This window comes from Micropterus dolomieu, linkage group LG17, assembly GCF_021292245.1.
Source record: "Micropterus dolomieu isolate WLL.071019.BEF.003 ecotype Adirondacks linkage group LG17, ASM2129224v1, whole genome shotgun sequence".
Taxonomy (NCBI): domain Eukaryota; kingdom Metazoa; phylum Chordata; class Actinopteri; order Centrarchiformes; family Centrarchidae; genus Micropterus; species Micropterus dolomieu.
Genome location: NC_060166.1, coordinates 27,051,138 through 27,066,086, shown reverse-complemented (window position 1 = coordinate 27,066,086; position 14,949 = coordinate 27,051,138). Strand labels below are relative to the sequence as shown.

At 37.2% G+C, this 14,949-nt stretch overlaps 2 protein-coding genes across 2 annotated transcripts in view; both read left to right on the top strand.

Annotated features, from left to right (window-relative positions):
* jam3a (junctional adhesion molecule 3a) overlaps window positions 1–4,708 on the top strand; it is a 13,919-nt gene extending 9,211 nt beyond the window's left edge. Inside the window, exons 5-9 of the mRNA XM_046075032.1 lie at window positions 901–1,103; window positions 1,707–1,806; window positions 3,163–3,292; window positions 3,386–3,437; window positions 3,557–4,708. Of these exons, the coding sequence (XP_045930988.1) occupies window positions 901–1,103; window positions 1,707–1,806; window positions 3,163–3,292; window positions 3,386–3,437; window positions 3,557–3,592 (521 nt within the window). The 3' untranslated portion in view covers window positions 3,593–4,708. The remainder of the gene's footprint in view (window positions 1–900; window positions 1,104–1,706; window positions 1,807–3,162; window positions 3,293–3,385; window positions 3,438–3,556) is intronic.
* A 928-nt stretch (window positions 4,709–5,636) lies between these two features.
* vps26b (VPS26, retromer complex component B) lies at window positions 5,637–14,821 on the top strand. Its single transcript, XM_046072746.1, has 6 exons — window positions 5,637–6,359; window positions 10,428–10,584; window positions 10,783–10,947; window positions 11,766–11,941; window positions 12,048–12,190; window positions 13,043–14,821. The coding sequence occupies exons 1-6, from the start codon at window positions 6,137–6,139 to the stop codon at window positions 13,178–13,180; spliced, it is 1,002 nt and encodes a 333-aa protein (XP_045928702.1). The 5' UTR covers window positions 5,637–6,136; the 3' UTR covers window positions 13,181–14,821.
* The last annotated feature ends 128 nt before the right edge of the window (window positions 14,822–14,949 follow it).

Below are 14,949 nucleotides of genomic sequence, written 5' to 3'. Positions count from 1 at the left end.
GTGTGATTAAACTGCCTTTCCCAACGGTTCCTGAATGTGTCAAGGGAGAAACAGTTTGAGACTCGGCCTTCAATTAGTATGTTTTTAGCTGACAAGAGGCTGAGAGAGAAACTCCCTAAAGAAGAAAGATAGATATAGCTGTAAATGAACAAGTGTGCAGCTGAGCACTTACAATTCCAATAAAGGTTAATTGTTAGTCTCTGATGGTGATGAAATTCTCTGTGACGTGTGAAAACAAAAACGTGCTGTTTTACAAGGAATTATGTGCCAGATTATTCTAGGCCAGGTGCAGTGAATTCCTCAGGTCTTGCTGTCACTCACCCTGTATCCAGTAGAGTGTAGAATTCAATATTAAATCTTAGTTATTAGCTGTCATGTTCTATCAAATGAAGCCCCTGAGTACATTTGTAAATTGTTGTATCCATACAACAATTTAAAGTCTCTCAGGGCGGCTAACGGGTGTCCATTAGAAACTGAGCATTTGCTGTCTTTGTATGTAAAAAATTAGATGATCAAATTTTAAATGGGTTGTTGTTATTTCTGTTTTGTTGCCCTTTTCTTGTTGTTGTCATGCTTGTTTCATACTTTGAAGCACTTTGTACATTTTGTACAAAGTAAGTCTTTACTTACTAAGTAAAGACGTACAAAGTAAGTAGCTTTATATGTAAGGGGCAGACATGAGATTGGTATCAATCATCTCATCTAAGTCTCTGCAAGAAAACAAATAAGTAAATTTCCTCAAATGACTATTCCTTTATGTCATTACTTCAGGCTCTGCTAACTTCAAATGATTACTTGCCGTCTTGTGCCTCAAGTGACTAATCATAATAATAATAGATTAATCAATAACAAAAACAGTGAGCAGTTGCAGTAGATTGATGCGTATGTGTCTGTACGCAGTAAAACCTGTTGTACCACGGTGCAGTGTGCCAGAGGCGGTCACAGTTGGAACGTCAACCGAGCTGCGATGTCTGGAGAATGAGGGTTTCCCTGCTCCTCTGTATCGCTGGTTCCACAACAACGAGGAGCTTCCTCAGGACCCCAAAAACAGCCCGAAGTTGGTCAACTCTTCTTACAGCATCAACCCCGACACTGGGGGCCTGGTAAGAAACACAGCGCCATAGCTTTGCCTGCTATTAGTACATTTATAACCGGTACTTTTACTTAATTTAAAATTTAATTTTAGCTTTCATCATCTGTACAAACTGTCATTAAAATCATGGAAACAAGCAATATCTACTATTACTCTATTATTAGAAATCAGCTTCATCCATTTGCCTCACTCAGATGTGGATGGAAGTAGTTGGCTGACTGTTCTGTTTGTGGATAGGACTCTTTAGCATCAAGGATACTCAATTACAGCTTATCCAATGTAAATGGAAACAGCCTAATCTGAATAAAACCTTAACCATTGTATGACTAATAGCAGAATTAATCCACACATGTAAAGATAGCCAGTGACGAAGCTAAACCAAAGACTGGCATTTGAAAGGAGGATAATGTTGCATTCAAAGCCAAGATGATGCGTTTATGGTTTACGTCAATGTCATAATAACTAAGTTAAAAGTTTCACTAAACACATTTCAGGTCCATATCATAAAATGTTACACCACAGAATTTATATGCAGCCAAACACCCTTTAGCATTTTGTTGACAATGCAATGTGTCATTGTACTGAAACATTTCTTAAAAAAATATCTCCTCAGAAATTTCGAAGAGTGAAGAAGGAGGACGCAGGGGAGTACTACTGCCAGGCAAAGAATGATGCAGGACACGCACAGTGTCCCCCACAAATCATGGAAGTCTGTGAGTGTCTGAACAATTGAGTCAGCCTTTCTGAGACTTTCTTAGATAAAACCGTCTTCACGTTGGTCTCAGTTTCGTGCATGGACATTGCTACCAAAGCCAAAAAGGTGGACCTAGGCTAGAAGGAATAGACAGTTAATCAAAGACAAAATGTTGGTAAAACATTAACACAGCAGGAAGGAACAGAGGCAAAAAAAAAACAGAGAAGTTGAGTAAGGCTCAGGTGATCTGCTAGAAGTAGGAAAACTGACAGCACAAGCGGACAGTTAGTAGAAGGGGTTAATGTAGGCAGGAGAGGTGGAAGTGTTAGGTTTTGTGGTTGGTGGACCCAAGAGCGGACACAAAACACAAGAGCCAGAGTAAAAGTTAACAGTTTTTATTTTACAAACGTGCAGAGGTGGTGAAGGCTTGTGAGGCAGACATGAGCGAGGGGCAGGCAGGTGAGTGATGGCGAGGTCTGGTACCAGTGGATGTAGCATTTGAAAACACAGGAATCCTGATGCACAGGAAAGAAAAAACAGGTATTACTCAAGGAGTAAGTGATCATCAAAATAATTAGATTCAGTAGAGAGACAAGAAAAGACCAGCGGTACTCTACAACGATTGGTTTAGAATGACCCGGTGACAAGTCACAGGAGAACTGGAGTATTTCAGTTGATGAGTTGATTGAAGTCCGGTGTGTAGTTTCAGCCAGGTGCCCAGAGTGAAACACACACACATACACACACACACAAATGAAAAGGGAGTGGGAACCAGGGGGAAAATAGACCCAGAGTCACACCTCTAGCTGTGACAGGGAGAGAAGAATGGAGCAGCCACTGTCAGAGTTTCAAGTTATTTATTGCACCATAGTTGACAATTTGAAAAGTTGTTTCCTGCTTTTCTGTTTAATTAAATTGCAATCTATATTTGTGGTAAATTGTATATGCTGTAGAAAGTTGTTAACTTATCAGACATTCCTGCATATATTGTGGTTATGTTACAGATATACATTGTTTTCACTACTGACAATTGATTTTTCTTTGATTTATCATATAGTGGAACAAGTAATGTCAAAATACGTTATTGTTTTATATCCATCAGACATTATCAGAGCCCATAGTTTTAACTAAAGCTGTCTTACTGAATTTGATCAGCTCCCAAAAAATTTGCTTCATAATGATTGCTTAGATAGTTGGTTAAAATTAATGATCAATTTTCAAATTCTCCTGCTGATGAGCTAAATCATTATTCAAGTGACGATTTCAGCACAATGTGAATTAAATATAAGCAAAATATACAACAACACAAACTATAATGCTTGATAGCTCTCAGGCCACCTTGCTCTGTTCACATATCATCTCTTTGTTGTTGCAGATGATGTCGACATCCTTGGGATTTTCCTCAAGTCCTTTGGTGCAGTGCTGGTGTTCTTCTGTTTGGCTGCTTCCATTTGTCATTCCTTTAAACGTGGATGCTTCTACAAAAAAGGCCACAATGAAAATAAGTGAGTATAAGGAGATTACATAATAGGTTATTGTGCCTTCTACATTACATCAAGTATTTGTATACTTTTATTATGTTGTTTTTGTTATTTCAGCTACAATTGGCCAGCTCAGACTGAAGGTGTTGACTATGGCGATGCAGATGAGGTAAGAAAAACTCATGTGCAAAACATCAACAGCATTTATTACATGTCTTAATATGAATAAAGGAAACTCTTAAAGGAGTAAGTTCTGCATACATATTTTCTCATTCATCTTTTTCACAGGGCCATTTTCGCCACAAGTCTTCATTCGTCATTTGACAGCTGAGACAGCAATAAAATGAAATCAAGACAAAAACAAAAACTGTTGAGGTAAACTTGCTACAATGATGCTCCTGATGGTAAAGTTTGAGGTGTAACATGGCACATTATTCTCTGAGGCACATTAGAATCCAATCAACCAACTTGCCAAAGTCATTGTAATATCATTTTGTGCCACTGTTTCATGTTTTTTTTATAATGTGTCATTTATTTCCTTCTCTGTTAGTATTAATTTACGATGAAAATATTGTTCTTAATTTCACCATGTTTTTATTAGACAATACAGTGCAGTGCTTTTTTTTATTATACAATAAAAACATTCAAAGCTGTGGAATTTGATATTTGGACCATAGTGTAATCGCAAAAGATGCTGGAAGCTACATTCCTTCACGTTTCTTTGGACAAATCCTCTTTTATAACTCTTAAACTTTTTACAGTACACTGAAATTGTTTTACAAAGCTCCTTTACATTATCTTTGTTCATAAGATAAACATGATCTGATTTTATTTTACCTGGGGAAGAGTTGAAACTTTTTTGTATATACTGTAGTTATACAGGCAATAAGCAGCAGACTGTAGAAGGCTGATGAGCTCACAATTATAAGGCACAATTTATCAGCCTTTCATATACAGTATTTACAGATAATAACAAGTATCTACGAGTGCAAAGTAACCCATGGATTTGAATACCTTATATCCCACTATGCTGCAAAGTCAATATGTACTATAAAGGTGGTGATGTATGATATTTAGAGTGCCGTTTCTGTGTATAAGTGACCTTCTGTGCTTTACTAATTATTTTGTGAGTATTGGACATATTGTCCAGTTTGGACTCAGTACTTAATGTACATAAATACATACATTTTTTGATCTTTTAATTTTCCTACATTGCACACCATATCTTATTGTAAATATGCAATAAAACTGTTAGTTGGAAATAAATTTATAGTATTTACTGTTCAGTGTGTTTCTGCAGTGTTGAGCCTGTCATTTCAAACATTAGTGTCAATGATTTGTGTAACAACTCAGGAACTGTTGTAAAATGTCCACTGTTCATTTGATATTAATACTATATGTTCATGTTTTTGTTACTATTAAATACATTTGAACTGTTAATGTTGTGGAGACTGAAATGTGTTTTTATCGTTTATGAAAATAATAATGCAGAGGGAAATAAAAATAAAACATATTATGCACATTTATGCACATAGTTGTTGCAGCCTACAGCATTCTGTTATTACCATGTGTCTCACTCTGTTGTGGAAAATGATACTTTACTCAAGTAAAAGTAACAATACTACAATGGAAAAATAAATAAATAAGTAAAAGCTCTTCTTTCAAAATGTTACTCAGTGAGAGTGTACAAGTATTTTCAGCAAACTTTCTTCAGATATCAAAAGGAAATGCATTTGTTATGCAGAATGTTGATATAGGAATTCTGTTCATGGATTTATTGATGCATCAACATACAAACAAACAGCATTTTAATGTTGCAGCTGATCCCATACTGGTTGATATCATGCATGGAATGCTTTATAATGCATATAAAGTTAAAATCAGCTCCACCTCAGTGAGCTACACCAGTAAAGTTACTTACTTTTTAATACATTCATGATTATAATCCAATATTATAATATATATTTAATGACAGGGGCTCTGCATGATAAGTACTTTTGCTTTTGATATTTTAAGTACATTTGAATGTTAATACTTTTTTACTTGAGTAAAAATTTTAATGCAGGACCTTTACATGTAATGGAATATTTATTTTTACATTGTGGTACAGTTACTTTTACTTAAGTACCTGAATACTTCTTCCACCACTGCTTTTATATACAGTGTAAAGTACAGTAGCCTATTTGAGTAAATGTACTAAGTTAGTTTTCTCCACTGTTCTTACTTACGAATGAAAAAAATTTAAAACTCAAAAGTAATATACAATTGATGTGTGTATTTGGAAAAGCCCTCACTTCCGGTTTGGAACACGGGCCCAAATACTATGTTGTGGGTTTTATTTTGAAAAACTCCACCCGGAAGTAATTAATCCATTGCAGGTGGCGTACATCCTGATCATTTGACAACATTCGCCGTATTTTCGTACAGAAAACAAACATGTAATATACATCCTCACTGAGAGCTTTGTGCCCATTAACGAAGCAGAGTAGTTTGTGGCCAGTGTAGGCGATGTATTGGAGATATTAAGGTCAACAGAAGGAAAAAAAAGAAACGGCTAATTTGCTGGTGGAAATACATTTGTGCGTTTTCGTGTGCCGTCGAACATCCATTTCGCTTCGTCTGTGAAAATGAGTATGGACATGTAGCAAAGGTAGAGTTTTCTGTAAAATATCGTCGACTTTTTCCATGTTTAATAGTGTGCTGTGTGCTCCGAGAGGGAACCGAGGTCGCACACCCTGCAGGCCCTTACGGTGTGTTTGCTTTCTACTAAACATTAGCAGTGTTTTGGGGGAGGTTAACGTTAGTTTGCTAAAACAAGCCAGAGTAACGTTACGATAAGAGTTTACACAGCACAGACGTAACGTTACAATGAGTTTCTTTAGTTTTGGACAAAGTGCAGAAATCGATGTGGTCCTGAATGACGCTGAAACGAGGAAGAAGGCTGAACACAAGACTGAAGATGGAAAGAAAGACAAATACTTTCTTTTCTATGATGGCGAAACTGTTAGTGGAAAGGTGAATGTCACACTAAAGAACCCCGGGAAGAGGCTGGAGCACCAAGGGATCAAAATTGAATTTGTTGGGCAGATAGGTAGGTACAAGTATAACTTACCTCCACATTACTCCATACAGTAAAGAACAGCCCAAGGTTAGCTTCTGTTGAGCAATATCAACAAGCAAAAGCAAAAGCCATTTATACTGGGGACTGTAAATAAATTTAGGGTGGGGAGTGGGACTAAATTATTAGATTATAAATTAATTCTTTGTGCACCTTTTTAGTTGTTAATGACAAAATGAATTGGACCAGTTCAATTATGTAATATTACTTTTAGATATTGAGGAGAGGGTGTAGCAGTTTTCTCTTTGTTAATTTGAAGAAAATACAGATACCAGCAGTATCAGTATTTTCTTCAAATAGGCCCTCCCCATCATCATTAATAATTTTGTCTTGACTAAGAGAAAAATGGCAACACCCTCCCCACAACAACAAAAATCTCACAGTATTGGAACACCATTGATTGGTGCAATTTAAACCTTTAATATGTTTAAATCAATGTATTTATATAGCACATTTTTGTGCAAAATTGCAAAACAAGGTGCTTAAGAATACAATGAAATAACAATAACAGTAAATAGGAAACATGGTAGAACAGAGAGACCAGTAGATGAGGGTAGATTGAAATAAAATGGATAAGGGAATGCCAAGCTAAAAAGGTAGTCTATTTCTTAAGATTTCTTTTAAAGGCCCTCAGCTCCTCTGGCAGGCGGCTCCAAACACTAAATGTCACCAGAGGACCTGAGTGATCTAGAGGGAGCACACATTGAAAGCATGTCTGACAGGTATTCAGGCGCTAGTCCATTGTAGAGTGGTTTGTACACCAATAAAAGGATCTTAAAATATTTTCTAAAACTGAATGAAGGGACTTTAGGACAGATGAGATGTGTGCTCTACTTGTGGTCAGTACTGGGTCAGTACATGTGCTGCAGCTGCATTCTGAATGATTTGTAGCTTATTTATAGCTTCCATAGGTGGACCAGGAAGGAGAGAACAGCTGTAATCAACCCCGATAGTGATAAAGTATTGCAGTATCATCCTGGGAGAGAAACAGTTGCACTTAAGCATAATTTCTAAAGGCAGTTTTAGTGAGATTAGTGATGTGAAATTCAAAATTCAAAACAGGGTCTAGAAGCACGCTAGGGGTTGTCGTTTTGTGCCAGGTTAATGTGCTAGTTAGTGCCCAGTATGTCATAATGCATCATGTGTGTGACATGATCAATTAGTTGAACCAGTTTCTCAACAGGGCTGATAAATAATGGGTGTATAAATGGGTGATAAAGAGGTGTATGTGTGTCATTGGCATAGCTATGAAAATTAATCCCCTGTTCTCTGATGATATTTCATGGTGGCAGCATATAGAGACTGAACAACACAGGTCCCTGACTTGTTGAGGGAAACCACATGTTATGCTAGTGTTCACCAAAGAGTGGTCACCAAGAAAGACAAAATAGTCTCTGCCAGACAGATAAGTCCAAAAGCTATCTAAATCTGAGTGAAAGAGGCCAACACACTTCTGCAATCTGTACTGATACTGAGAGTTTCTTCTCATCCTTGTTCACTCTAAGGTCATTTATAACTTTAACCCACGCTGTCTCATTCATCTGTAGTGATCACAAAAGCCAGACTAGAACTTCTCAAATATACATCTCACATTTAGGTAATCATTTAGCTGTTACTAATACTATACTAATACTAATATGTCAAGCATTTTAATTTAAAAAAGAAAGGTTTAAAATTGGCCTTAAATTGTTTAGCAGTAAATCATTTGGGTTACTTTTCTATGGGAGAGAGTAGCAGTTTTCAGGGCTAGGGGAAAATACAACTCAGCAGGGAGGGATTTACAATTGCTAGCATTTCATGCTATATACAGTTTACACAGTTTTAAAAAAGGTGGTGGGGTTAGGGTCAAATGAGCAGGTGGAGGGTTTTAGATGCATGCACTACAGCAGCAAAAACATTTGTAGCTGTCTTAGGCAGAGGGGAAATGTCAAAAGACAGGGCTCATGCACATTCTGTATAACAAAAATAAGGTCCAACCTGTCTTTTCTTATTTTGTCTCTGAAAAAAGCTGCAAACTTTTCACATTTTGATGTTGAGATGATGAAAGAATGGCTTTCAGGAGCTGGATTTATGAGGCTGTCAATAGTGGAGAAAAGCATTCTGGGATTACCATGATTTTAAGAAATGAGCTTGTCTTGCATTTCTAATTGCTTTGTTGAAGATAGTGAGGTGTTCTTTAAAAATGTCGTAATGGACTTGCAGCTTAGTTTTTCTCCATTGACACATTTCTACAATTTTAGTTAACAATATCCCCAGTTCACCATGGTGGTTTGTGTTTTGATTTAATTAATTCAAATCATCACCAGAGGAAGGAAGGATCTGTGGTGGTATCTTATTAATATGATTTATGACATTTTTAGCAACTTCAGAGGTAAGATCATGTTTCCTAACAATCTGCTCAGTAACAAACTGAGGTTGTGATAACAAGAGAAAAAAAATACAGTAGTGGTTTGAAATTGTCAGTTATAGACACATCAGTCCTTAGACTATGAGTGATAATTAGATTCAACATGTGACTGGTTGTGAGTTGGCCCCCTAACGTCGAATAAAATTCATAAATAATCACAATCACACTATGTTGTCATAATTGGTACTGACAATAGAGAACATTTCAGTAAAGTCATCTAAAAAGACAGGACAGTGTTTTGGGGTCTATATATTGTCATAACAAACACAGGGGGTTGGGACTTTAACAGTATAGTATGATGTTCATAGGAGCAAAAATCACCAAAAGGGGTAATGCTACAGTTTAGGGCGTCAGCAGATATAGAGCCAGTCCCACCACCTTTCTTACCATGCCTTGTAGAACGCTCTAATCTATAGCATGAAGGGGATGTTTTAATAAGAACAGCATGTCCGTTGATGTTTAACCAGTCAAGTGTCAAGTTTAAGTAGAGATATGAGTTCTTTAAAAAGAAGTCTTTGTGATTGAGTGATGGGGTTGATTGTTCTTATGTAGTTTGTATGGTGCTTTGGCAATATTGTTGTTACACATTCATGCCAATAAAGCTAATATGAATTGAATTGATTGAACATTGAGAAGTTTTACCATCCAGTCTTTCTTGGGGCAGGGTGTGGAACATTTAATGGGATGGAGGTCAGATTACTTGCAGTTACACCAGAAGTAGTACAGTGGAACTGATGGTTAGTGGATCTCGCATGTTGTCTGTTGCAAATGTTAACAGGGATGAAATTAGACTGAAAACAAACAGTTGTACATCTCTTTGTTAATAAAACTGGTATGGCGTTTCCTTATTTTGAGGCAGGGTGACATAAGGCGTGACTTTCAGCACGTCATGCTGTAGAGGCCTTGCAGGACCGCAGGGCCAGTTCAGTGTTTGTGGATAAAATACGGGAGCCTGAGTGGTTTTGGTGGAGACAATCTCATTGTGGTTGGTTAAGGAATGAGGTTATTGACGAAAGGGATATCTCTTTTCCAACAAAATCTATTTTACCAAATGCGAAACTGACGTAGACGGCTGAACTTCACATCAACAAAATGTGTGGGGTGGGGTCGGGCAGTGGACCGGAAATGACGCACGGCTTCCTGATGTCCACGAGCTGCAAAAACGTTTTTTGAATTTGAGTCAGCTGCCACCATTGGGTGTGTTATTTACGCATAAGCAGCCACTAGCCATTTTTTATTTTTAAACCAAGAGCTGTCACTTTATATCATGTATTGACTTTTTTTTTACTTTATTATAGTTCTGCTTTCTGTCAAGATGCACATTAAAGTGAAGGTGGGTTCTGCTGCTGGACAGTGACATATGACGTGCTGTCTGAATAGATATTGTTCAGTGACTAGACCCTCCCCTACATGCCCAAAAACTCAACAGATATTTCCCTAGAGGTAGAATAAATAGAACAAAAAGTTTGAATTAAAATAGATCTGTCTAAAACTCACTTTATTAAGAGGCAATCATAAAATAAATGTATAGCTTTCCGGCTCTATTACAGAATTTACCATCATTAAATATTTTGCAAAGTCTTAAAGTGGATGTCTCTTATTTTTCTTTTGTTGATAACATCTTTGTTTTTTAGAGCTGTATTACGACAGAGGAAACCACCATGAGTTTGTGTCCCTGGTGAAAGATCTTGCAAGACCGGGTGAAATAACTCAGTCGCAGACCTTCGACTTTGAGTTCACTCATGTTGAAAAACCTTATGAGTCCTACACAGGCCAGAATGTCAAGCTAAGGTAGGTTTGATCATTCACTCTACTTTATAGGCAGTGAAATGAGTGACTGTCACTCTTCAACCAGCCTGTCACATGGTTACATATAAACATTTTAACGCCTGATGTTGCATATATTTACCTTGAAATATATATTGTATGGGTTAGATATGATAATGTGGAAACAGTTGTGTTTTCAGTCTCTGTTTGTTGCATTTGCAGATATTTTCTTCGAGCCACAGTGATCAGAAGATTAAATGACATCAGTAAAGAGATGGACATTGTGGTGCACACGTTGAGCACTTACCCAGAGCTCAACTCCTCCATTAAAATGGAAGTTGGAATTGAGGATTGTCTCCACATTGAGTTTGAGTACAACAAATCCAAGTAAGCCTCCATTATTTACATTATTGATTCATCTCTAGACAATTTATTCACTGAGCCGACTGTTTAATCTATTTAATGTTCGAAAATAGGGGAAAATGAACGCCATGACGACATCTCGGTGTGTTTGTTTTGCTTGACCAAATCTATAGACACAAAAATAATTGTAGCACTATGATTTTAGTGATGGAAAATAGAGAAAGCAAAAAACCCTCAAATTTGAGATTTGGAATGTTTTATGTTTTTTTGCTTGATAAATTATTTTCACAATTAATCAACTGTCAAAATTGTCGTTGAGTCATTATCTCTTGATTGACTAATCAATTAACCAACTAATCGTATCAGTCCTTAAGACATGGAAAAAACGATCATTTCATTTACCCCAAGTTTTTAAAATCAATTCACACAACATTTCTTCCATCCATCCATCGTCAACCGCTTATCCTGCGTACAGGGTCGCAGGGGGCTGGAGCCAATCCCAGCTGGCATCTGGCGAAAGGCGGGGTACACCCTGGACAGGTCGCCAGTCCATCGCAAACAACATTACTTTCATTTTTCTAAACTAAAATTGCGTTATTACATTACTACATTAAAATTTAAAATAAAAAAATAAAATAAAATTTAACAGTGAATCGTTGATTTAAATAGTTGGTGATTCATCTCTGTTGACTTATTGATTCATCGACCAAACATTTGAGCTGTAATGGATTTCTTTCATGCTGGAGAAACAATCAAATACTATTCTGTTTGTGCTCGGTTACTAAACTACTTGTTATCTACAGACCTCATTCTCATTTTATGCTTCCTTCCTCCTCTGACAGGTACCATCTGAAAGATGTAATTGTGGGAAAAATCTATTTTCTCCTGGTGAGGATTAAGATAAAGCACATGGAGATCGACATCATCAAACGCGAGACAACAGGCACCGGTCCAAGTGTATACCATGAAAATGACACTATCGCCAAGTACGAGATCATGGACGGTGCTCCTGTCAGGGGTAAACAAAACTTTTTCATAATTTCAGTCAGTTATTTTAATCATGAAGCATCTCCTCATTCAACAGTGATTTTATCTGGGCTGTCACAATGTATTTTATATTTCAGGAGAGTCCATTCCCATCCGGTTATTTCTGGCTGGTTATGATCTGACTCCCACCATGCGAGACATCAACAAGAAGTTCTCAGTGCGCTACTACCTAAACCTGGTGCTGATCGATGAGGAGGAGAGACGCTACTTCAAACAGCAGGTAGGCGACTGATAAAAGACTGTACTCAAACCTCAGACTGGCCACTCCCAGTCAGTGTGTTTACATTTATTATAATAAAATGAATATTCCCCACGTCCTATCACTGTAAATACTGTTACATTTCTGCTGCAGAATCCTGATTACCTGTATATGTATAAAACCTCTAGCTGTATATCTTGTGTTGTATACTGTAAAATGTTTTTGGACTCTGTTGGGGAAGGGCTAAGTGAAGATGTAATTGTGGTTCTGGGAACAAGTAATGGTCTTTTTTATCTTCTGACATTGACATAATCTACTTACCAAAAAAAACACAAATAAATAATTGCTAGTTCCAGCCCTAAACAGTCTACTTAACATAGTTGTAGTCAGAGTCACTCTTTAGATGTACAGAGTAGCGTTTCATTTAGCAACAAATAAAAGCTTTATTTTTTAAATTTGTATTGCAAATGACAAAGTTAACGATGTGCTTCGCAAAATAGATTAAATAGTTGTAAATGTGCAACAGTGTTCCTGGATTAACTGAACAAAAGATTTGAGTAATCTATTCCATTTGATGGGAGCATATCTATGTTCCCCTCTTAAATATCCATCTAATATGACACATTAAGGAGACCTTTCAAAAGGGTTTAATGTTCTCAGCAATGTTGAGAACAGATTGCCATTCAAACTGCATTTGAAAAGTACATCTCCCTTCATTTTTTGCAATGTAAACTGTGAAGATTAGGATTAGGACCAGGATTACTCACATGGTCTTCAGCTTTCATGCATAGGGAGTCAGCATACACTGGCAGTGATATCATCAATACACGTAAACATACAATCTAAAATCCTCCATACCCTTCCACTGTGCAGGAAATCACACTGTGGAGGAAAGGGGACGTGGTGAGGAAGAGCATGTCTCATCAGGCCGCCATCGCCTCTCAGAGGTTCGAGGGCTCGGCTGCTTCAGAGAGCGCGCTGGAGCAGGCTGCTAAGGAGGAGAGCGGGTAGAGCCGCAGCCCGTCCAATCTCCTCTCAGAAAACTTCTCAGCGTCTGCGTTGGAGTGGTGGAGGTACCTGTCAACTGTACAACATCTGGTGAAGCAGCTGTTTTTATTGTAACCGCTGCTGGTAAAAGGGAGGAAGGGAGACCGACATATACAGTATGTGAACAATGAAACGGTTTGCATGAGGCATTCAAGGTGGCTTCAGGCTGCTGGTCTTTTCCCTTCATCATTATTAATAATGTATTTGTTTTCTTTCTTTCTGGAGATCAAACTAACCACCCGTCGCGATGTCTACTGTGTAAAATCTTTCACGTGAAATTGTTGAATTTTTAAGCCCTCTGTTGGTTGCATTCTAATGCTTTTTGGGGATAAATTGATTTCTAATCTCTTAATTAACGCAACTGATCTATCATGAATTTTCAACAAAATGCATCTCCAACATTCCGCCTTTTAATGAATGCATTCCTAACACTGTTATAAGGTCAAGATATCTGAGATAACTTTGCACTGCTGTGTCTTGCTCAACACATTTTTCTCTTTGTGTGCATTTGCACAACACTAGTGGAAACTGGAATCTTTTTCCTTTTTGGAGCGAGACTTTGCTTAAGTATTATCCCACACCTTTTTTAAAACTTGTAAATAAGACCAGCTAAAACCTTTAATTCTGTTACATGTTACAGCTTGTGTACGTTGATCATAAAGTACACAGTGCCACAAAATTACCTTTCATGTTCATATGCTTTACCTCAGCATTCCAGCGGTGTTAGGAAAGGGTGTTGTATTAAGGTCTGATAGTATGAAGTCTTCTGTATCCTCTTTATTAGAGACTTGAAAGTTGTGCCTAAGTGTATCAAGCTAACATAATTTTAGTCTTTTAACCAGAGAAACGTTACAGTAGAACTATATCTTTTGCAAAATGCTAATCGATTATTCCCTATCCCCCAAACTGAAATAAATTGATGCCAAATGAAACAAAAACCCGTCAGACTTGGTTGTATTGCAGAAAAAAGTGAAAGTGTTTAACTTCCATATCAACATTGTACTGTCATACTAACACAATGCTACATACAGTACATGGGCGAGTTGTGTTGTCATTGAGCGTCATTTATTTATTTTTTTTCAGATTTTTGTTATACATATGGATCCTCAGACTGTCGAAGGGACCAAATGGTTCCTGAATCAATTACAAAACTGCAAGCTTGTTCTGTAACAATGAGTCTGCAGTAATTTTTAAAGCAAAGTGCCAAAAAATGCAGTAGTTTGGACATCTTAAATGTGAATGTGGTTTTCTTAGTTCTCTAAGATTTAACATTGAATCTATTTTGGGTTTGGATTGTTTAAAGATAACACCCTGCTTTTCATATACCAGAGGATTAATAAAAATAATCATTAGTTGTAGCCCTACATCAGTGTAATGTTACAAGTATTATAGAAAAACAATCCACCAGTGCATCTCAAACTCAGTTTGTAAAATAGAGCAGCAGTCCCAATTTTAAGCATAGATAAAACAGAATAACTGTTCGCCTTGCCCTTGTACAACACCTGAAAACCTTGAATTTGACACAGTCTGTACTGTACTTTTCGCCATCACTTCCTGTCACGAAACCAACAATATCCTGAATTGTAATTAAAGTTGTGCAAGGTATCAAGTCTGTCGTCAGCGCCTTTCACAATTAGTAGCACATGAAATCTGTGCAAGGACACTACCTGAGGTCTATATGTATTATTCCTTATATGTAATAATTAACAGTGAATACAGAGCAAATAAATGTG